This window comes from Bolinopsis microptera, chromosome 11 (assembly GCF_026151205.1).
Source record: "Bolinopsis microptera isolate Bmic1 chromosome 11, MBARI_Bmic_1.0, whole genome shotgun sequence".
Classification (NCBI taxonomy): Eukaryota; Metazoa; Ctenophora; class Tentaculata; order Lobata; family Bolinopsidae; genus Bolinopsis; species Bolinopsis microptera.
Window position 1 is genome coordinate 7,375,889 of NC_087082.1, and position 25,185 is coordinate 7,401,073.

The 25,185-nt window shown below is 38.4% G+C and overlaps 1 protein-coding gene across 3 annotated transcripts; it reads left to right on the forward strand.

Moving 5' to 3' along the window:
- The first annotated feature begins 355 nt into the window (after nucleotides 1-355).
- LOC134822955 (potassium voltage-gated channel subfamily A member 6-like) lies at nucleotides 356-25,185 on the forward strand. Of its 3 annotated transcripts, XM_063834234.1 has the most exons (13): nucleotides 1,878-1,893; nucleotides 17,930-18,027; nucleotides 19,567-19,651; nucleotides 19,899-19,974; nucleotides 21,035-21,162; nucleotides 21,443-21,544; nucleotides 21,739-21,876; nucleotides 22,023-22,137; nucleotides 23,025-23,169; nucleotides 23,294-23,472; nucleotides 23,668-23,708; nucleotides 23,880-24,002; nucleotides 24,315-25,185. In XM_063834234.1, the coding sequence occupies exons 2-13, from the start codon at nucleotides 17,969-17,971 to the stop codon at nucleotides 24,339-24,341; spliced, it is 1,218 nt and encodes a 405-aa protein (XP_063690304.1). In that variant the 5' UTR covers nucleotides 1,878-1,893; nucleotides 17,930-17,968; the 3' UTR covers nucleotides 24,342-25,185. The 3 variants fall into 3 exon arrangements, with proteins under 3 accessions (XP_063690303.1, XP_063690304.1, XP_063690305.1); XM_063834233.1 differs by lacking the exons at nucleotides 1,878-1,893; nucleotides 17,930-18,027 and adding an exon at nucleotides 356-499; XM_063834235.1 differs by lacking the exon at nucleotides 1,878-1,893 and having other exon boundaries at nucleotides 17,889-18,027; nucleotides 21,035-21,156.

Below are 25,185 nucleotides of genomic sequence, written 5' to 3' on the forward strand. Positions count from 1 at the left end.
GCGATAATAAATCCAACGGAGGAACTTTATTTGAACCATATTGATCGAACGATAAAATAGTATCCTTAGCGGCATTTCTCGTTCTATTGTGTATTATTGGTTTCACTAATTCGCTAATCACTTCAGTAATCACTTCTTCCCTGTCTAGATATGGGGCAGTTCATTTTCTCATTCTCGTTTTTGTTTTAGCTGTTTAGAATTCATATTTGAAAGTTTAGTGTTTTCTTGATAACATAGGTCTTTGTTTCGAATAGAAATACATTTTTATACGGCGATTTGCTCAGAATTTTAAACTTTGCTGGTTCCCACATACTAAAGACAATAGAAAAAGTCGTATCCTCAAAATTAAAGACGTATTTAAATCATGATATTAAAATGATCAATTACCATAAAACGCGGGCCAACTATTTTGCAGGTAAATCACCGATGGTATGAGTTTGGGAGGTAAAGGTGGTAACAAAAGACCAATATTTTGCTGGAATGCGCTCCCCTTGCACGTGTGAGTCTTTTATTTATTTTGAATTTTAATTGTACCCGGCTAGTAGTGAAACCGCTAAATTTCAGTTACCATGTTTGGGGTTCTCAATTCGAAATTTGTCAGGTTCTCTCTCTCTCTCTCTCTCTCTCTCTCTCTCTCTCTCTCTCTCTCTCTCTCTCTCTCTCTCTCTCTCTCTCTCTCTCTCTCTCTCTCTCTCTCTCTCTCTCTCTCTCTCTCTCTCTCTCTCTCTCTCTCTCTCTCTCTCTCTCTCTCTCTCTCTCTCTCTCTCTCTCTCTCTCTCTCTCTCTGTTCTGGTCAACGGTTTCTGGCCTCTTACTAAAAAGATGGAGGCCTTATCACCGTGCCCACAGAATGCAACTCCTGCTAGCTGCACGCCAGGACTCCCAAAGTATATACGAAATCATAAAATAATAAATATCAATGCAACAGACCCCTGGAGTCTTGAAGCTGTCACTACCTGTCTCAGAGCAACATCTCAAGTGGAATGTTCCATTTGTCAGGTTATCAATGGAAATATTCTAACGTTGCAAAAATAATATATTTTAATTTTTTGAAAGCCTATTTTATAGAAAGTTTTAGGGTTACGCTTTCTAACTGCTAGTGCTATACTGTTGCTTGTTGCTTAGTTTGTTACACCAAAAACCCATGAAATGAAAATTGTACCATTATCCACGCCTCTATCATTCATTCATTCCTCTGGTCTCCGTATGAACGATTTCCTGTTCAGTCCTAGTCCCAAACATCACATCGGGGTCCCTAGCACCTTGATATTGGGCTTAAATGCAGAAAATTATAAATGAATAATTGAACACTCATACAATTTACTTGTGTGTGTTTTACAGAAGCGGCATGTAATTGTTATATCTTGCGATCCGTGATCCAAATCTATTGTGATCTCCTCTTATCAAAACTAACAACTCTAACCGGGTAACTTTTCGGCTAGTTCTTGGCCCTTATTCATAGTTAAGTTGATACTAAAAGATTCGTCTTATCAAGCTGATTACAATTCTGTAAAAAAATTTTTTTTAAAAACTGATACTTTTTGAGTTCTAGGCATTTTAAGCCTTAAATCTTCCATTTTGATTGGGTGACATCTGTCCGACAGCGACATCTGTCCGACGCAGAAAATAAGTTATTCGGACAATAGTTTATGTCGGATCCTACCGTACGATTTTTCTTGAAACTTTCCATAAAGTATGGTGGTCATAGGACGGATAATCTGTGTAAGTTTGAGCGAGTTTCTATGTGCCAAATTTGAGATATCACCTTAAACACAAAAAATATCTCCAATTCGGTGGTTTGCAGCGGTTCCAAGGCATCTGGAGATCGAACGATACGATTTTCTTGAAACTTTCTAGATAGAAAGATAGCTTTAAGACAAATAATTTGTGCAAGTTTGGGTGAATTTCTATGTGCCAAATTTGAGATATTACTTCAAACAAAAGAAAATAGTGCTGTCGGTCAGATGTCGCTGTCGGACAGATGTTGTGTTACCGCCATTTTTGGCCCTTTTATTTATACGATGAATTTTACTTAGTCCTTTGAGGCCATATTTCATACCTTAAACCTGAAACTTGAGAGAAATCCTGTTCCAAAAAGTTTGATATGATTATCAGCTACATTCTACACTGTACACTCACAAGAATTTTTGAAGCGCTATCTATGACCTGGGTGGTTGGTAAAATATACAACCTTGTTTGGTCTGTAATTCGTCATCTATTGTTTAATTATAAAATCCTTTGAGGGGGGGGGGGGGGCTTCTTGTACGGATTGTCAATAATGTTCAGTAAAAAAATCAACAAAAAAAACTTTTAAAATGACTGAAATATCGGTTTTACAGTGACAGACTTCTCAAAATTGAAAAAACTTTCCAAAAAGAAAATGTCTTTTTTTTCGAAAGAGCGTACTCTCAACAAATTTGTACAGTGTATCAAATCTTATTGTTTTTATCTATACTTTCATAATATGAAGTCAAATCGCGGGTCCCGGCAAAAAAGGTTTTGGTGAAGGTATGTCCCCTTAATAGTTCTGGGGTTCCTCCAAGTTCAGGTCAGATCCTATCTTTCTTATGGACCATTAAGTGATTCGTCGGGTCGGTTCACGTCACGTATTTCGAAGTGATCCACTGATCCAGTCGTAAGCAGCAGGTGATCACAATTCCTTCGGGTCGGTTCAAGCCACGTATGTCCAAGCTTGTTCCAATGAGTTAATTGTAAGCAGCAGATGATCCTAATTCCTATCACACGCATCGTATAAAGACATATCTCTGATTGGGATAACAAGTTCATATGCTTGGGCCATATATAAGGCTTCTTCCACCACAAGCAAGCCTTCCCATGTCGCATAACAGTCCAGGTAGCGTACTGTAGTGCGACAGTGTCGGCCTTGGAAATTCTCTGTCGCACTTGAGTTCGTGTCGCACTACAGTCAAGGTAGCGTACTATAGTGCGACAGTGTCGATCTAGGGTACGTTTCGCACTAGGGTACATGTCGCACTACGATATGTGAATCCTTATTCAGGACGAAAAAAAACCTGATCATACTTGTTTTATTTGTGAGACATCATTATTTGTTATATCAACTCTTCTCCACGCAGTATAAGTGTACATTATGCATTACTTTATCCACGATTCTGTAATTGATTACTCGAATACCAAGACAATTATTTTATCACACTTTACAAGTCTACCATCGTAATCTACATTATATTGTTAATTGCTTGAAGAAATTACACACAAGTGAACATTTCCTACCTATGTAAATTGATGAAGCTGCCTCGTTTTATACATTGTTCTCTCTACAGATTACAGTTAATTGCCTTAATCCAAATTGTTGGCCTTGTACACAAAAATAGCTCAATCCAACGGATTGGTCCTTGAACTGCTCCCCCGTGTCCGACAAGAAGTTGTCCCAATCTACACGCCTGCTGATGGGACGGTACGTGCCCAACACGTGGTCACGTGGTCTGAACAAGATATCAGCAGCAGTGGAGAGTGTCCTGGTCCGCTGGGAGGACTGCACTTTTCCTGAAGTGTCTGAAGAATATGATGAGGGCCTGCCACGACTTGTCAGGTGAGCAAACATAGCTGTTAGGTGAAACATAGCTGTGAAAGTGAATGTCAGTTTCTTTAAATGATCTGCACACTGTTTGCGACATCTTTTATTGTTTCCTAAAATGAAACTATGATTATAGTTTCAAGTATAATCCGAACTCAAACTGAACTTATTGGAAAGAAAGAAAGAAATATTGTTATCCACTTAGTTATGCAGATTCAGCTTATAAACTGGTATAGATTTGATATAGAACCTCTCCCGTGAACCTACACTCCTTTGCATTGGGATATATTGTCCGTTTTGTTTGCATCCTGTGCTGTCGTATAGGGAACCAAAACTTTTCCAAAATGAATAGCAATTCTATTTCTAGTAATTCGACTGTAGCCACTCGTTCAATCCATGAGTGGAGCTATCAAGAGTTTTGTCTCCATGGACCCTGCTCGAAACTGGCGACCAAAGAGGAAGAGACAAAACCATTTATGTGATTATTTACAAATTTGTCTCATTAACTGTTATACTGGCACTTATTCATATACAAACCAGGAAGTTTCAGGTGAATCAACTAATCAAAGTATCCATTAGACCATTCTTGAGACTTTCTATGATTATGAACTTACGACGATTTCGTGGCCTCTGTCATTATGTAATGGTTTATTAACGGTTACCCAATTGGCTTATGTTTTCGTAGGGGTCGTTTATATTTATGGACTTTATATAATTGGAATGTGGTATATTACATCATCATGACTGTACTATTCTGTGCCGATATCTTGTAAACTAATTAAATTTTATATGAGGCTGTGAGCTATTTCTAGCAATACCTATTTTAAGTATCTAAACGTAAACTATGATAATGATTATACTTTCAACACTACTTTTATATAACAAATAATTTTAGGAAGTGATGTAACAGAGCCGATATATCTAACGTTCCCAAGGGCCGGCAAGTCCCCATTCATAGCAGGCCGCTAGTTTTACTGTCCCTTAATATCAGCATCTGGTGCTCCAGTCCTTCCAAGCGCCAACATTTGTTGAGTCTTTTCTGAAAATTACATTTACTGAAAACTTATTCATCGTAATTTGATTTTGATATTTACTACATTATTTATCCTTCATTTCATTTACTACTAACTATGAATGATTACAGTGAGTACATTTGTATCGGTATGCGGGTATGTTGCGGTTTAACCCGTTAAACGTGACAAGTGAATGCAACCGCAATTTGTAGCTGTCGTGCTCCAACCAAAATTATTAACATTGTTACTATTTCTCGAATTTGAAAATCGTTGTATTTTGCTTGTTTGGAACCTTTATCGTGGCCCTTACTAATCGTTCACATAATTAGTTTGAAATTGGTTTTCGCCTTTTGAAGATTAGTGGAAACAACTCTGTGGCTAGTGAAATACAATCAGACATAAAGGAATTACGGTTTACTGGTAATCTCAGCCACCTGTCAGTATCGGACCATAAACCCAAGTTCCAGTCTAACTAAAGACCACATACTACACTGTCATGCCACGAGTCTAAGTATCTATCTTCAGAAAGCAGTCACGACAGTTCAATTCACCTATCTCACCACTTTTTCTTTCTAGTTAAAGTGCGTGTGTTTCTTTCAATCTAGACCTTGTTAATAAGGAAGTTTGGGTGTTGTATTTAGCTACATATCCCAAAACATCTCTATTAACAAGGTCTAGATTGAAAAAAATACACGCACTTAAGAAAAGAAATTAAGTTGAGTCTTGTTGTATTTCCAAAGCTCTAGTCACTCCTGACGTATCCTAGGCTTAATCACAAATTGTGCAGTTCAGCAGAATTTGATACTAAGTTACAAGAGCTACATGTTGCATCATTCTCTGTTTAAACTTCAACTTTTTGCCCTGCTAGCCAAATTACCACTCTGGAATCCAGAGTGGTAATTTGGCTAGCAGGGCAATTTTAGGCTGGAATCTGGATTACGTACACACTCTAGAGATAGAGCGTGTTTTACAGTCAGGTGCCTGCTATCCTGATACTGTGTGTTTTACCGTCAGGTGCCTGCTATCCTGATACTGGTAAAAGTAAATCTAGTGCGTTCCCCTCTAAATACGTATAAGCTGGTATGTTCAAAGTGCCCGTTTGCTATTAGCACTGACTACGGGACGGACCTGCAGATTGGTGCTTGTAATACTAATAGTATGTCGCATGAACGGTTTGTTTGTTGGTAAGTCGGCCGCTAAATATTAGGAAGCAAGTACTTAACTTAAGTACTGAGTTAAGTTTGTTGTCACTTTGCTAGATATGTCCACGTACAGATTGAGATGGGGTTCATGTGAAGGAGTAAACTTCAAAGGAGAGTCCTGGTTGGAAAAACCCAAGAATAAAATTGATCTAGTGTTTCCATTTTTCCTAATGAATTATGTAACACGTAAAAGAAAATATTTTTGCCGGTTATAAACCTGGTGTAAATTCTCGGTTTTTCGTTGAATTCCTCTATACATCTATAATGATTGCCACTGACCTTATATTATATATACGGCTCACCCTAACTAATTTAGATATAAATTGATATCTCATTATCAACATGGTATGAAGATGTATCAGTTGTTTTGAGCGCTGACTACGGTATTGATTCTGTTCGTTGCTTGTAGTTGCAAGTTTTGACTGGTTTGTTTGATGATAAGTCGGAGGTATGGTCTGTTGTTAAACGCTGGGAAACAAGTACTTAAGCTAAGTTCTTAAGTTGAGTATTTGAACCTAAAGCGACCCAATTCATTTTAAGTCAAACTTTTTCTATGTTGTCTGTAGAATTTGTTAATCCTAGTACATCATTGGGTAATATATGTTGGCTGCAAGCCTTCCGGTTACATAGCAAGCAACTCTGTAAGCTACATTCACCATAGGGCGTGAATCACGATTTCTGTCCAATTTGAACTCAATTGTTGTACTTGATCTTGGGAACGTATTGAACCAAAAATATCGAATTTGTTGCCATCCACCAATGGTTGGAGTTGAGTATTAGTACTCAAGTCAAGTCAAGTCAAGTCAAGTCAAGTCAAGTCAAGTCAAGTCAAGTCAAGTCAAGTCAAGTCAAGTCAAGTCAAGTCAAGTCAAGTCAAGTCATGTCAAGTCAAGTCAAGTCAAGTCAAGTCAAGTCTTCAAGTCAAGTCAAGTCTGCAGCAAGTCAAGTCAAGTTTGTTGTCACACTTGCTACATAGGTTCACGTCCAAATTAGCATGGATGAAATTATAATGTTAAAGTAGTATCGTTTGGCTGCATCTTGGGGAATAAATTTAAATTCTTAACTTTAAGGTTTAAACTTAAAAATTAGACAATGAAATTTTAAAGGTGTGACATACTGTCACATTTGCAAAAACCCAGCAATTGTCCCGAACTGTCACTGCTCTGGCTCTGTTTCCCTTTAACTAATTCCTCAACTTTAATAATTAAACCTGAACAAAATCGGCGGATATTCAGACTTGTTGGCATTTCTTAAGGTGCAACCATGGTTTACTGCCAATGTATAGGAATAATTTCTCAGATTGGGGTCTGGAAAGTTCCAGTTAGTGCACGGCAATACTTCATACTAAGTCGGAGACTTGAAGTCGTTGGACAAAGTCTGGCAGAATTAAAGCAATAGGCCGTTAGAATTTATTTAAACATGTTTCAAAGTAGGCGAAGGAACTCATGTTGAAACTTGCTGGATTTTTTTATTACTCGACTTCGATAAAGCATTTAATTAGGTGAACCATCTTAGAGAGAATTGCCGGGTCAATCTGTGCTCAGGGTCTTTTCTGTTTACACCTTGTAAACCTGTCGTACTTTCTCGGTTCACCGCATAGTTTTACTTTGTGATTAATGATTATCACTGTTTCAATGACCCTTCATGAGTAATTGCTTACCTATTCACATTTAACTGCTTTCTCTATATTATCTTGATCTGAAGAGTATTGGTTTAAGTATTTGGCACAGTCTGCCAAAGTTATGCAGCTGCACTGCTACAAGCTTACAAGCTTTCAACAATCAATTACAAAATTATAAAACCACTCCGCTTTATACCCCTTATCTAAATATAGATTATACAGTCGCATTATCTTAATTGAACAGCCTCTCCATTTCCTTTATTCATTCCGCCGATTACAGGTCCTACTTCTAGACGTAATGCTATAATGTATTGGAATGTTATTTAGTCTGTAATAAGTATTCTGCAGACTGCAGAATAGAGATTCTATATCAAACCTCCAGTTAGAAGGTTTGATACGGGATCTTCATATCTAAGTCTGATTATATTGAAACTTTCCTGCTGTACGGGCTACTCACGTACTTTAATTGTTTGTATCTCTTACCTAGACTTGAATACTGAATAGCTTATCAACCTGTGCACTGTGTGCAGATAGTTGCGGCCAACAGCAAGGCTCTGAGTCCAATCACTTATATTCTTCTTTATTTCATCTTTCATTTTAAATTGTTTCCATTTCAATTAATTTTTATTCTGCCAGTCATTTGGGTGACTCAAACAACGGGTTTAATATTTTGAAGTTATAATAACTACTTATGTATTCAGTAATTACTAAAAAAGTAGTGTCAGATAGAATAGCCTGGACTTCTTAACCACAAATTCTAACTACTGAAAATGTTCATTCATGTCATTATCAAGTTTGTCTAAAATTCGCCAACTTATAACTGTACCCGGAGATTTTTCACCTGTTTTTCATTGGTTTATAACATTAAGATTTAGAGGTCTTAATCCCGAATTTAGCCTCTAACCGATTAAAAGATAATCGAATGCCCTGTACTACGAATTATCAAATTAATAATAGTTACTACATATTATTACTTAGTTGTTTGTCTCGAGTAATCAGCGCTTGTAAAGTTTGGTGAAATATATTATTCGATTAATAGGTCATACATTTATCCATTCAAAGATCTATTTTTAGTGTCCTAAAAGTCTTCCTTTCTGCCTCTGGCTCTGTTGAAGGCAAGGGATAAATACTTGGCAGTTTGTTTTTAATATTTTAAAGTGCTCCAGTTTTACCTTGTATTATATTACTTGTATTATATTGATAGTTGGATAATATCTGGTTGGAAGAGACAAGGACAAATGAAACAGGAAGTTATGAATGTCGGCGAATTTTCGACGTCAACGCCATCTTCAGGTTAAAAGTTTTAATACTTTCAACACTACTATATAACAAATAATTTTAGCCTGAAGATGGTGTTGACGCCGAAAATTTGCCTACATTCCTAACCTCCTGTTTCATTTGTCCTTGTCTCTTCCAACCGGATATTATCCAACTATCAGTATTTCAATCATGAGACTAATAAACAGCGAACTACTCCATCATTAACTGTATTACATATATTATTTTAACTTATCATTTTAACAAGTACAAGTACAAGTAAGTATTATAAATATATGACCGATCCATACTTAACCGACTGCCAACTCTTTTTCCTCTGTCTTTAACAGAGCTTTTGTGTGGTCTACCACAGATATTTTTAAGCGACATCTTTTCAAAGTAGGAGTCATATTAGACAAAAATATTAAGAATATGGTTATTATTTTATTGTATTTTATGGTTTTACAGGAATTTTGTCCTCTGAATCTGATGAAAACTGCATTTTTAAAGTTAAAAGTCGACTTATGATTTCTCATACATATCAATAATTATTGAGCCTCTGACTCTATCGTAAAATTAAAAAAGCGTAGATACTCATGAAAGCAAATCGCCACTAAAGTAAGGTATCCGACAAATGCAGTGTGATTATTGGAGAGCTGCATTTCCTGCAACTTATCACATAACACTCAGCTTACATTTCCGTTTAATCCGGATATCACAACGTTTACCAGCACAGCTCTTCTATAAAAACAATTTTATAGTAATCATGGATCTCCGTGAAGACTCTGGTAGCTTTTCATTGGCCGACATACTCTTTTTCCAAAGTTCAGGAACTAGCAAGTTCCAAGTCCTCGTGTACAAGACATAATTACCCATATTCACCCATAATTACCCATAATTAGCTGTAATTAAACTGCCTACAAGTATAACTTTATCGGACGCTGTGAACTTTTTGAAACGTCGCGACGGTGCTCTATGATGTGTCGTAAACATATGAATTTTTGTTTTGAACCCCGTTGTTTTTGTGGAGTTAGTATGCCAGTTTGACGGATGCATTATTTGGTTCACCTAGATTTTGAGGATGGGTGAGTTACAGGACTTCTTGTTGTTTTTAAGAAGATAATTTCGAATCAATAACTATTTCAATAGACGTGGATAATAGCAGAAAGTTGACCAGTTCATTATGACACGTGACAAGTTCGTTATAACACGTGACAAGTTCGTTATGACACGTGACAAGTTCGTTATGACACGTGACAGCGAAGTTTGTTGGTTAATCCATCTCAAACTGAGTCTCTGGCGTCCAAACAAGCTTGCACGACCTTCTTGCTATAGTGAGGCCTATGTGTGCAACGATTTAGAAGTGGCGGTTAAGATATCTGAAAATAATAATAATAGAGGGCCTAGCGGTGTTTCTACTCGAATCACTAGGAACTCTGAACATACTTTACTCAACCTATTTTTAATTTTACCGTTGTTTATCGATTAATAACGGTTCGGTAATAACAAATGATTGGATTAATTTGTATGCGTATTTTGATCGGCTGACCTACTTACGTAGTTACTTACGTACTGCCCGAACCTATATACATATTTATGTATATACTATATTTTATACTATATATATACTTAAACACAAAACTGAAAACCTGGAAAGGCGGTGGAAACAGTGTGTTAAAATTAGCATCCAATCCTCCCTCCTTGGACGGCTTAATACCGTCGTCCAGAAATGTTGCTGAAATTGCTTGTAACCACAAATATGATATCGTTTATAAGCGTTTATAAGCATGGTATATGGTCCTCCCCGAAGCCATGCAGGACAATTGCCATTTGAAACTGCCTTGAACAGCGTGGCACAGGAAACTCAAGACTTTCTCGCTCTAAGATCATGGCCTTGCTCTCTCATATAGCCTTTATTTTCTAGCTTTATGTAGTTCCCACTTCCCTGTAGTTTTTATGTTATATACGAGGTTCAAGATATAAATCTATCAAGACATGACAACTTAATTAGTTCTACCTATGATCTTTGTAAAATTGTGGTTTCCCACAGGTTTTCTCGTACTAATAGAATTGAAAGGAGGATGTATTTGAGGAGGATGTATTTCTCGACTAAAAACTGAAACACTTCTCAAAAAGACTTCAAATCCTTAATATGTATACTATATAATATATTAATATATTATAAAAATATTAATGTTATTACATCATTTAACACATTTTAGTTTACATTACGCATCAAAACTTTTGCTCTCTAATCTTTTCCTAAGTGCACTGACTTGCTGATAAGAAACTGCTTGATCTGATCATGGCCCATCTTAACAAGTCGACTCCCAACAAGACTCCTGCTCTTACGAAGACTTCATCTCGTTCCAGGAAGTAACACTAAACTCGCTGCCTCTGGGTCAACCCCAGGCTCGGAGGCACTCTCCCTCGGTATGTTGGGCTTTGGTGTGCCAGCAATTTACACGTTTTGTGCTAAGACATGTTTGAACGTGTTACCTACTCTCTCTACAGAAGACGTTGATTTTGAATATAACAGACTCCGCCTTATTGACTCCACAATTACTAACAAAGTCACTAAACATTTAAGAAAACAAGCCGCCATCAAACAATTCCTAACAACTCAAATAGTCGTTGATATAGATCAAACCATCTAACTGCGGCTGCTAATTTACTTTCATGTACTGTCAGTGAAGAGTGCGAGAAGGCGGTGAAGAATCTAGCAGAAAGTGCTCAGACTGCGATCGAGGAAGTTTCTGATGAAACGAAGAAACAGACCACTCTCATCGCACAGCAGACTACAACTCTCATCGCTGAATCACATCCCTCGCAGAATCTCACCAACTCCAGAGAAGTTACAAGTATGCCTTATTCGCCGGTAAGACTTTTAGAGTGTTATCTTTAGATGAACTTTCAAGTGAGCTAAACTTTGACATGCATCACTTTGGAGGCCGTGCTACAACTTATTTTGGCTCCTACACAGTACACATACGGCAGAACCTCACATCCAGTCTCTGTTGAGCCACTTCCATCCACTCTGAAACATGTGTACGAGAAACTGCAACAACTGGACGCTGACATAACCCCAGAGAACTACACATGCCTTTTGACGTTATGTAAGGACGGATCGGTCGGCATACTGATGCACAACGACAGCGAACCTAGTATAATAGTGGAGGATAGTCAAATTATTACAGTGTCGATCGGAGCAACTAGAAACCTAAGGGTTTCAAGTTCAGTAGGCCCTTTTGTCGAGCATAACATGCCACTTAAGCACAGCTCACTTTACGTCATGTCGCGAGCAGATCAGGACAACTGGCGCCAAGGTATTGACCGCGATATTTCGGTAAGGCTCCCTCGAATTTCACTGACTTTCCGCAAACTTAAACAACCAGAATCTTCCACAGAGCCTGCACCTCCAGCTTTCCATCAAATACCACCTGTTGCCCCTCCAGTTCAGAACTCCTCTTCACAGTCTCGTCATTCCAGGGTCCTATTCATACATGACTCAATTCATCATGAAACACCAGAATGGTTGTTCAATCAGATACCCGGCAACCGCTGTCAGAAGCGTTTGAACTACCAGCTCATACTCTCTAAACCATGACTTCAGACATGCCAAAACTGTGATCATCTCATGCGGCATTAACGATCTTTCACGGTATTAAAAATTTGCCAAGAGTCTGGCTGGCAACTTTTGTCCCCGCCTTATCGAAAGCTGTAAAAGCAACAAGAGCACACAATTTGTTGTTTGTGCATTGTCTTTAACTAAAATTAGTTGGTTGAATATAGAGAAATAGATGATTTTAATCAGTGCATGGCGAACCTCGCCAGGGTGATTCCCAATCTGACCTTTTATGATGCACATGCCGTTATCAAGCGTCTACATTCATACTACGTATTAAACAAGATTAAACAGGATTAAACATAAATTTGTCAATGAGAGCCCTAACACTCAAGTCTTGACTATACATCAATAGAGAAATAAATAAATAAATAATGTGCAAGAGTGTTCTTAAAATAAAAATTTTAAAAATCATAAGAATTTAACTTCGTCACATCTTTGTCGAAAGAGAAACAAGTGTGAAGTGCGGATAAAATAATTTAATTCCCATCAGCATGTTCCAAAATGATATGATATAATGATATGAATTAGTAACCGAATATCAACAGTTCAGTGTCGAAATGAAATGAAGCTCGACTTGACCGTCAGTCGTCACGTATCCGCAAAGGAGTTCTGTTGGGGTGTAGCGCCTGTTGTTTGCTCTCACCAGGAACCTCGCTGTCTCTCTTATAAGGCTTGCATCTGTAAATACCCCATTAAGTTAGCGAAAAGACAGGTTTTGGCTCTCTGACTAAAGCGGTGGCCGGTGTCGGTAGTCTTCATACAGGGATCAGGTACGGAGGACGTGTACCTCATCTTCGATGATGGGGTCGAAGAATGGCATTTCAGCGAAATTTTCGAGCATCGAACATTCCATGTCCTCTGTTGAGCAAGCTTTACATATCCGAGGTGCGATCTGGTTTTTTTGTGGGTTCCATGACGTCCAGTCTCAATATTGAAATTGTGTGAGCTTCATCTGAATTGTGCCAGCTTTTTGGATTCAGCGTGCGACAGGTTCATATTGAGGTACTGCTCATAGCCAAACTCATCTTTATGGTGTTGTAGTATGTTAGTTTCCTGTTGTTTCATCTCTCAGTGTTCCATATCTGTCTGAAGTTGGAACGCATCGCTTCTTTAATTTGTGAAGGTTCGAAATCGAGTTGATGTCCATTGAGATTTGAGTTGGTTTAGAACCGACCGTGCAGTCTCGATGTTGGTGTTCCAAGAAAGACTGAGGCTGCGTTGCTCTTTGAAGGCATGTCGCACAAGACTGTTAGATCCAGCTTTCTCCATTTTATTTTATCTTTACCAGTAGCTATTAACTTGATCTGTTTTAGATTGGGAAAGTCAACCGATGAGAAAGCACCCATAAAGTATGTCTGAGGGAGCCAAATCTGGCATCCATAAGAGACTACTGGGACAATAAGTGCATCGAAGAGTTTAAAATTAAAGAGTATCTCTCTCATTATGTGCCGTAAGTCTATCATCCTTTTAAGGAAAAAATAACTTCGAAGGCCTTTCTGCCTAAGTTTGGACTGTGCGACCTTCAGGGATCCTGTCAGAGTGAAAGTCATTCCTAGGTACGTGTACTCACGAACTGAGTCGATCGGTGTTAAACCAAAAGCGAAGGTTTGCTCTTTTTGAGTATACGACCAGCGCGGTTGAACACCATGATAGCAGTTTTAGACATGTTGATCACTAGGCCCCACTCCAGACAGTAGGCGTACAGAACAGAGAGCATTTTATGTAGGCACGGTAGTTGTTTGGGTCATAAACATTACCCTTTTTATGAAGTGGAGTCACGACAGATGTGCTTCACGGGTAGACACCAAATGACAGACATTGGTTGAATAGGTGCAACACAGCTGATTGCATGTTATTTCCCGATGATTTTAGGAATGCATTAGATATCATATCTTCGGACACTTGTTTTGTTACACAGCTCTTCAGAATATATATCATGGTCGAGAATTTCCGTAATGCTTGATTGCGTGGTGTCTTTTACCATCTCGTTTTGTAGCCCTGTGATTCTTAGATTGTCCATAGATGGTTTGCTGTAAAGATCCTTGAAGAATTTACAGAAATTGAACATAACAAACACGTCCAGCGTACTGTCTTTAGTTTTCATCTGTTTGAGTCTCTTGAATCTCCCCCAGTTGACATTTTTGCCTGACTCAATGTCTCTGCAGAGTTCTTCAATGAAGGCAGACCTCTTCGACTTGATGAGTTTCCTATAAGATCGACGCTTATCGTAGTACAATTCCCTGAGATATTGACTTGGTGGGTTTTTCCCGTATGATTTAGCCAGCCTATTAAGCTCCCGTTTGCTGTTGATGCATGGCCCATCAAACCATGGGGATTTTGGCTTCATCCGGTGCCTTTTGACTCTGTTCTTACTTCCTGTTTTCGATTTGGTTTGCAAGTTGGATTTTTTCAGCAAAACCGTGCCCGCTAAGAGACGAGATTACTATTAAGTTGGAGTACGTCGTTTTTATTGTTGCAACGGGTTGCCGATATCTTGGTTATCCTCGTTTGGAATTACGGAGAATTTTGAGCTGCCAGAAAGTTAAAGTGATTCCCTTCGTCTTCGTTGTTTCATTTGTATTTAGTGGGAGCATCTTCAAGAGAATCGAAAAGATCTGACGTATCCATTCTGGAGTTAGTACACTTCAAGTCACAAATGTAGGGTTTGTGATCAGAGTACTTGTTCAGCTCAAGAATTTTAAAAGAAAGTACCGCTTCTTTGAGGTCAGGGGTAGCTGCCATGTAGTCAACTACATTGCATCCATTATAGTTTACAGACGTGAACTCTCCAAAGACATCCCCTAAAGTACATCCATTGAGAATTTAAAGTTTGTTACACGCTAGGAAGTCCAGTAAGAGAGATCCCCTGGCATTGACTATTTGGTCCTTACTGGCTCTTTCAATGGTTCCAGGGTAACTTGCTGTTTAAAATCTTCCGGATCTGAATCGAACTCAAGTTCTTTTAAAGCAACGTTACGGTTCCCTGTACGAGCATTCATGTCTCCAACCAGCAGGATTTCACCCATATTTGGATTCTGTGCTCTGAACTCCATGATTTGCTCTAGTGTGGTCATTTGGACTTGGAGTTTGGTCCACTCCCTTTGGCTTTACGTTTGGCTTTGGTGAATTTGCAGTCGTCTTGCGGAAAAATTGTCACGGCTTGAAAGTCAGGGCAACCTGTTTTTAACCTTTTCACTTTTCCTGAGAGTGAGCGGTGAATTCCGATACAGATTCCTCCTGAGCGATAGTATATCCTTTCTTTTAATATTGAAGCATTCATAGTTTGGTAGGAAAAATTCTCGCTTCGTTTCCTGGAGACAAAATACTGATACTTCTGGTCATAAAATCAAAATAAAATGTGGTAGCTGTAGTGGTACATTAATATACATTAATATATATTAATGTATATTATATAAATATTAATATGTATACTACATATACATATACTATGTATATAGTTTAATATATATAGCTTGTTAAGCAAACATAAATTTTATAATGTTAACTGTTTAGTAGGGAGCATTGCACAGCTCTCGACAGACAAAGTGAACCATGAAGACAAATAACTCGTGAAAACTAAATGAAAATATTTGACGTTTCGTCACTCATTGGCCTTTTACTGAGATTACATATTACAAATTACAAGGGTCTCACCCTTGCTCGGCCTGACGAGATCTAAGAAGACATACAAGCGTCAAGCGTTTTCCCAACCTAATTCTTTGAACGGAAACGTCGGTCACCTTATTATTTTATTACGAATATTGAAGCTCAACTTTAAGATATGTACGTTACGCTAACCGGATACTGCCAATCTGTCAGACGTATTTTATAATATGCTTAACTCATTGTAAATATCACTTTCTAGACAGCGCCTAGTGCCGTCATATAAAGTAGAATTTCGAAAGCTGTGAAGTCTGATAAAATGATAGTCTCGGACCAATATTTTAGTCTGTCTGACCACGATTTGGTGCTGTGCTATAGGTTAGCATGCGCTGTAACGTCTAAATAGCATATTGTCGTCGCCTCGTAATAATAACTCATTTCTATTGCTTCATCTGTATAAATTATAACAACCCTGTGTGACTGATCGAGGTTGGTGGACACTACGTTTTGAAGGTAGATGTTAGACATCAGTCGTTTTCAGGAGTTCCCCACTGATTTAGCTTCTTTGAATTCAGTAAATAAACACTATAAACAGCTCGAACAAAATCCCGACTATAAATTATGAGTTTTAATTGCAATATTTTAATTACGATGATGATCATCAAAGGCCAAAGCTACCAAGAATAATTGATGACTTACATTTAATTAATCGAATCATCCGTTCATCCACATAATATCATAACACTAAACTGACACAGCAGCGAGATGTAGTTAGCTACAATTGACCTGCATGGTCATTAATAATATCGACCACTCTCTTTTAACGTCCAGATTCCTTTATTTATTATCCTTTATCAAGTAGTCTCTTTTAATTTCTTCATATTTCTACATCAAACAGTGCTTTAGTTCGTGCTGACTGTGCAGTGTGCGTGCTCATTATGCATGCTCATTATACTTACACTTGGTCCCTAAATGAAAGGTAATGTTGCTAATGCTTTGTTGCACATGATAAACCCTTGAAGAGCGCGTAGGTACAAGGTAGGTAGCAGGTACAAGGTCTTTGTTCTCCCTGGGGTGGTAGTTGCAGTACCCTTGAAGCTTTTAGCTGCTGTTAAGTAGGCACGAAATGCTTGTCCCTACAAATCATGTACAATGTGTGTAGCGTTCAATGGTCCACTCTATTCTCTAGTGCTGGTCAGAGGGTTAAAGGAGAGAGAGAAAGAGAGAGAGAGGAGGGAGGTCTGAATACACTTTATACACGCTGTATGTAGTTATAAATTCAGTAACCCTGCTTCTCTCCATCTGCTTCTCTCCCTCTCCCCCAAACTCTTCTTCCCTCTAACCTCCCCCGATGCCTGCTCACGGAGCAACACACAATCTCCCGTTATTGTTATCAGCTTTACAACCTACCTTGCTCTTGATATTAGCATATGAAAATTGTAAACCCCGACTAGCCCTTGCCACAGTTTCAGCTACTAGCTCCAGTCCTCCCTGCATTGTTATGATCATCAGGGGGGTCATGACGTGCGGTTAAATTATTCTCGCCTCTAATAATTGATCTCATACGCGGGGTTAGCATTCATTGTAGTTGGGTGTGAATATAATGGTTGTCTGATATAATTATAACGTCTCCTTCTCAATACTTCTCCTCTAGTAAGATTTAGAGGAGACCGATTGTTTTACTCAGTACTCGATTACAAATGTTAAAGTTCTTTTAATTGGTACTTATTTTCTTTCCTCGCAGTCGTAATACTCTATCAGGACCTAATACTCTACTTCGGTTGGCAGAGGGTTAATTTGCAACATATTACTCTTACTCAGTTACTGTTACTGTAGTTATCCTGAGCAGATCCCTGCTCAGTATTCACATTCGTATTGTTATTAACCTCGTCCCACATAATTGTAATGACTCAGCTGCACACAATGATTGAAATAAAATATTAAAATGTATTGTATTATTCGCTGTAATTGAGCGAACAACGCCATTTAATTGATAATTTGTTCTATTATAATCCGATTTAATTTCCATTTTTGTTGTTCGCTCAGAAGTGAATGTAGTGGGTATTTAGACTGGTGATATGAGGTCGGATGGGAGAGGTTGACATGGCCTCAACTTGTGAATACATACAAGTAAAGTCCCATAACGGGTTAGTCTATTTCACACTTGTGTAACAATTTTCATATTTTTTCAAGATTAAAAATGGGCTAATCATTAAGTTGAGAATTCCCAAGAATTTGTAGGCGATGATCCCTCACTCCGATGGGCCGATGATTACCCTCTCCTATGATCCCCACTGCGATCTCCTTGATTTTGTCAGTGTTCACCTCGGAACATGTGTTCTGCACGGCGCACGTGTTCTGCACGGCGCACGTGTTTGGTAAGATAAACCCAAAGCGAAAACAGAATCCGTTCTTTAGGCTACTTCTTCCGTAATTCTTGTACATCCACAATAATGACCTGGTATTTCTTATTTCCTCCATATATGAAATAAAAAATCCCCGATTGACCAAAAATTTACTGTAATTTTAATGTTTCTTTCTAAAAAATAGTTGTGAGGTGTCTTGCACAGTTGCCTGTTGCTGTACTGTTAGACAGTCAAAATTTGGTAAGTATACCGTATGACATTATCATGGTACGGACGGCTTACGGACAAAATTATTTACTTTTCCGATGCGGCAAAATTAAGTTTCTTTTGTAGTAAACTTGAAACATATTATATTGCAGACCCTATTCTAACTTTTCGTTTTTGCTGTCATGATAAATGCGGTTGCCATTCAACTTTAGTTGATAAAAGTTAGTGAATGCTCCAATTTTCCGATATTATATGCTGCCTGGAAATTAAAGATGGCTGCCGCTAAGCACACAGCGGTGGCAGCAGTGGCGGACGAGGACGGAAAGAACACGTGGAAACATAGTTCAAATATTTGGAGAGAAGGCACAGACCGTTGGAAAAAAAGTACTGGCCTTTACTACGAAAGTGCGTTTCCCGTGTGCTTTAAAAAGAACCACAGTAGCCGTTTTATTTGAGCAGTTTAAAGCTTTGTTTCATTTACTGATACACTGAAATAGTCTTGAAATGTCAAAGAAAATCATCGAAACCTCTTTTCAATCTTTGGCCTGGCGGTCTCTTATATGATCTGATTGACAAAAGTGGCTTTCTAGTTGACCTTTTGATTACCCAAAACATTGTCCTAGTTGTGACCAAAGGAGGAGTCCCTGGAAACCAACCTGACTACCCTGTGGTTACCGGGGAAACAGGAACTGTCTCTCAGCTGGACTTACACTATCCTCAGTTATGGTAGTTACTACGACCAATACTCTGTAATGATCGTGAATCGTAAACTCACCATTGTAACGTGTAATACTAATCTGTGGGTGGTTTTAAGTTGTGTTGCGTGGTTAGTGTGCAGCTGCTGTTGTGCAGATGTGAGGAGTACGTTTTCTTGGTTTGTGTAGGGGACCATGGAGTGTTCCTTGACAAAAGTTCGGCTGTTCTCGTCGCACTTTCATTTGTAAGCTTGTGAGGTATTTAGGTGGTATTTACGTGTGTTCTTGTTCTTGTGTGTGGGATTTCACACACCCTGGGGGTGTATATAGGGTGATGAGGGGTTTAAAATGTGCGAAAGACGATAAGTCTAAGTCTCTAAGTCTAGTCTAAGTTATTGACACGTGTTAACAATTTCAGGAGTGTCGACAATTTAGAGGCTGTGAACCAGCAGCAGCAACTTGAACAGCAGCTTTTTGTGCAGGCTGAATACGTTGATAGACGGGTGAGTGACCATCTTTACACCACCCTCATTACAAAAAACCAAGACAATATTGCTGAATAAAATTATTAAAGACCACTCTTTCAACAAAGCGTTAAAAAACTGCTATTCATGGCGAGCCAGATTAAGGTTACAAGTTTCCTTTGTTTGCTATACTTCTGTAAGTGTAGTGTGAGTCTAGTACAGGTCTAGTTTATCGTGTAACTCTACTCTGTTCTGCTCTTTTCTGATAACAATCCACGTGTTTCAGGTCACGGTCAACGTATCGGGGGATAAGTACCAAGTTAACTTGTCCACTCTTAGACAATTTCCTTCCACTCTTTTAGGTGTGCAAACTTTTCAATGATATATGTAACACTATTCTAATGATCTCCACAATTTGGTAAACACATAGTGAACTATGTTCGCAATTACTTGGACCCAATACATCGAATTAATCTAAATCCAAAAATGTATGAAAAACTATTTAATAACAAACAAATCCATGGTAAATAACTGTGGATATAGTGCTAAAATTGGTATTTCAATACGTCAAATGTCAGATACATTAGATATGGTTTTTAATGCGAATGCAGTTAAATGGTGTGTGAGGGAAGTGTGATATGATGTTGGAAGTATACAAAGGTAGATAGAGAAAAAATATATATATATAATATATATAATATATATATGGGGAGCAAAGAGATTAGGCTAGACTGTTCTTTCACTATCCAATAAACATTTCCATAGATGCTCAGTGACCTCAGATTTGAAAAGACTAATAGACAGAATCTGTCTCACCTGTAAAGTAAGTCCATTCCACAGTATATGGGTTCTGTAGAAAATGATTTTGCCAGTGGACTATTTGAGGTACAGATGGTGTGTGAATTCTAACTTAACTTAGGTAAAATTGATGACACAATAGACAGACTGTCGAGGTGACAACGTCTTAGTCGAGAAGTGCCCTGATATAAAGAGAGATAGTGAGGCAGCGATACAGGAATTAAATTGCAGTAATGAATGTTCCTATATTTTGTAGATTCTTAACATATGAACACGAATTGGCCGGAGTTGAGGGTTCGGTAAAAAATACAAATAACGATTTCCTTAGACTTAAGTTTAGGATTATTGTCATGCCTGGTGTCACGTTTAACTAAGGAGATACAATTATGCTAACCTTGAAAGATAACCCAGCTTTTAACTCTTGAATTTAACGCAATCTGAATCAGGCATTAGAGCTATCATTACTGCTTTACAATCCGATGAAATTATAGAAAAACGCCTTTAAATGTTTGACACTAAGTTTATTGCATATAATTTTTAATGTATTTCGTCGCCTTTCCATCAAAAAATCACACTTTTAACGACAGTTTTCACATAAAATCACATTATTTTATTGTTATCCAGGCGGGCCTGGTCTGGAAGAATACTACGATCCGAACGAGGATGACTTTTTCTTCGACAGAAACAGAGATGCTTTCGTTCACATATTCGACTTCTACAGAACTGGACGTCTATACGTTCCTAAGGTAGATGTATGTTGATAAAAGATTTTGGGTATGACAAGTCTGTTAGGTACTGATGATGTCAATGTGAAAATATTTTACCTCTAATTAATATAAAGATTTTTTGAATTCCTTTATATCGGGAAAATTTTATTCACAAGTTTTAAAGTTTTTTGGGGGCTACGGGAGATAAAGATGATCTAATAAGTGTCCAACTATGTAACTTAATTCTATTAACTTTTCAGCACTAACCCAAATTATTTTCACTTGAGGAGTACTCCGAATTCGCGGTTAATACATTCTTGCTCAGGACATACCAGGCGAACTATTCCAAGACGAGTTGGAGTTCTTTGGTCTGGCCTCCACCATGGAGGAGATAAACGCCGCCCCAGAGGAGGAAGCTACCAGACAGGCGAGCTGAGTCTTTAAACTGTGCATTTCAAGCAGATCTGATTTTAGGATATCAGCACAGCCTTTAAAACTGTATAAGTTTACAAGTGCAGTGTACTGGACCCGCTTTATGCTTTTATAACGTTTTCACGACTACTGATGTCACCTGTTATAGTAGCATGATTTTTATCCCACTATAATTAGTATTCTCTACAGATACACGCATCCTTTTTGAGGAGGGTACAAGCCCTGCTCTGGGAGTTCTTTGACAACCCCCAATCCTCTCTAGCAGCACAAGCTTGGGCTTGGATGGACATCGGCTTCATCTTCATCTCTGTTGCCTCTATGTTTGTGGTAAGTGATTTTGAACCTCCTTCTTAACTGTTCGGTGCGCAAGGTAAATGCCTGATTGTACGAATCAAACGGGATTCTGTTTGTACCGTTTTGAGTTAGTCCATTACCAAAAGTTTAATTTTGACGACAAATGTTCTAATTTTCAGGAAACTACACCGCCGATCCCTATTCTATCTGAGACAGATCCAAGAGTGGGGGACACACTAAAGTACTGTGAAACTATCACGGTCCTCTACTTCACTGTGGATCTTATCCTCAGAGGTAAACCACTTGGGAAACTCCTCTGTCACTGTCTGATTTGCGGTGTTGTGCGGTGTTGTGCGGTGTTGTGCGGTGTTGTGCGGTGTTGTGCGGTGTTGTGCGGTGTTGTGCAGCTGCTGTGTTGCTGTGTTGCGGTGTTCTGCGGTATTCTGCGGTGATGTGCAGTATTCTGCGTTGTTGTATAGTGTTGTGTGGTGTTGTGTGGTGTTGTGCGGTGTTGGGTGATGTTGTGCGGTGTTGTGCGGTGTTTTGCGGTGTTGTGTGATGTTGTAAGGTGTTCTGTGGTGTTGTGTGATGTTGTGGTGTTGTGCAGTGTTGTGCGGTGTTATGCGGTGTTGTGCGGTGATGTGCGGTGTTGTGCGGTGTTGTGCGGTGTTGTGCTGTGTTGTGTGATTTTGTGTGATGTTGTGCGGTGTTGTGCGGTGTTGTGCGGTGTTGTGTTATGTGATGTTGTGCTGTGTTGTGCGGGGTTGCAAGGTGTTCTGTGGTGTTGTGTGATGTTGTACGGTGTTGTGTTGTGCGGGGTTGTAAGGTGTTCTGTGGTGTTGTGTTGTGCGGGGTTGTAAGGTGTTCTGTGGTGTTGTGTTGTGCGGTGTTGTGCGGTGTTATGCGGTGTTGTGCGGTGATGTGCGGTGTTGTGCGGTGTTGTGCGGTGTTGTGCGGTGTTGTGCTGTGTTGTGTGATATCATGATGTCAGCTGTGTGTTCAAACTGAGTTATAAAGTGTAATGTTTACATAAAATATATATTTTGGGTACTACATTTTGAATCTGTATTAGTATTACGGCGGAGTTCGAATTTTTCGGGTGCAAAATTATTTATATCTGTTAAAATTATTTATATCTGTTAAAATTATTTATATCTGTCTCTATTTGAGTATTTGTTCAGGCTTGGCCTGCCCTTCATTCCCGGACTACATAAAGTCTCCTCTTACCTGGGTCGACACCTTTGCTGTGTCACCTTTTTACGTCGAACTCTTCTTCCCGGACAACAGTGACCAGTTTGCTGGACTCAGAGTTCTTAGAGTTGCAAGGTATGCATATGTAAACCGTTTTACGCTATTGAATGTTTCAGTTTCGGTTCTGCCAGTTTTGCCACAATTTCATAAATGATGGCTGAAATGATGGCAATCCATTACCATCGTGTCATCCCTCCAGAGTGATGAGAGTTCTTAAGTTGATCAGGCGGAGTAAGAAGCTGATGACGATAGCTACTGTGATGAAGAACTGCGTTTCTGAGCTGTTCTTGCTGATTGTTATCTGGACAATGGGTGTCATAGTGTTTGCTATGTTGATGTACACTTTTGAGGAAAACACTAACTCCAAAATTGAGTCAGGTAATTTTTAGAGCCACATTCGCTGAGGAAACTCTTGTGCCTGTTTAGAAATCGTTTTTCTAACCAAATTAATATATTTTTCAATATTTTATTTGCTATGTTGTGACGTTTAACTGTAAAACAATAGGTCGACTTTTTGTCCCTAATTGTTTACTCATTTGCTATATGAATGCACAATTATTGTTCGTGTTTCAGTTTTTGATGCTATGTGGTGGGCAGTAGTTACCATGTCGACTGTGAGTTATTATCCTTCAATTCTCTGATTCGCTCAAAATCACAATTAAAAACTTTTCCATCGTGAATAACAATGATAAGAATCTTAACAGATTTTTAAATTCCCCATCGTTTAACTTGTTCGATAGTTTAATGATCCAATTCAACAGATATGCTCATTGCTCCTATCTCAGGTTGGTTATGGTGATATTACCCCGCTCACTGTAATGGGAAAACTCATCGGAACTGTTGTCGTCTTCCTGAGCATGGTCTTCCTAGCTCTTCCTCTTACTATTATTGTCAGCACTTTTAGCAAGGTAAGACTATTATTGTCAGCACTTTCAGCAAGGTAAGAGTAGTTTTATTTCCGGTACAAGTTTGCGTTTATTCTGTTCTCTTCGGCTCGACTACGCTTTTCTTTTTGTACAAAGCTGATATTACAGCTTGCAAAAGAGCCGTAACCATAGGTATGACATAACAAGAAACTAGTATAATCATATGGAGTTAAATAATGACATTTGGTACACTAATGCTAAAGCGTGCTAAATCACTTTACACAGATTAGAGGATCTCGAATAGTCATTCAGGGCCACCCATAGAGAACGTGTTAAAAATTGCCTGTCTTACAGGTGTACGGTAACCGAAGTGTATGGTGATGAAGAAACACAAGAAGGACATCATGTACGTGGCCGGGGCGGACGAGGACGACGCAGAGGACGATACCATTACATGAACCCAGAGACTGTAGCTTTTAGTCCCAACAGTTCTGTCAGACGACCTCTGCAGGTCTTCGTGTCAGATTATAACGTGTTCCTCTTTCTCTCTTGCGATATTTGATGTGATAAGACAGAGCTTGATGATGTGCAGTGACTTCTGTATTTTAAGATCAATAAATTTTGTTGAGAGTGACGAGCAAAGTTCTGTTATGTTTACTACTAGTACTATAACTAGCGGTTAGTTTTGATCAAATGACTTTTGGTAATTGATTATCGAGAGTGGTTAAATAAATACCAATATGATGATTGATACTGGTAATAATAATGATTGTAATTTTAATTTATTATTCATATTGTCATCTGCGTTATAATGAGAGAGAGACACCCAAACCCCATGGTAACGCAGTTTTTGTTAACTTTTTCTCTATCAGCTTCCGTATCTATCACATTCTTTCGTTAGTTTGAAATCAATTTCCGCATCGTATTAACATCATGGAAACTTAACTTAACAATTGCATTTGATTTTGGCATATGCTTAAACTACTGTATACTACTTTATATACTATAATTTATAGTTATTTTCCCAAATAAAAGTTTTCTAGATATAAGTAATAAGTAATAAGTATGTCTAGTCCTCTGATCTCAAGTTATAGTTAAGTTTAAGTAATGCAAATGATGTCTATACGGCAAGATTATAAATACTATTAGATGGCAGATTATGTACCAGCTGGATTAACTATGTTGCAACTTGAATTGATAATTAATCATGATGGAATTCTATTAA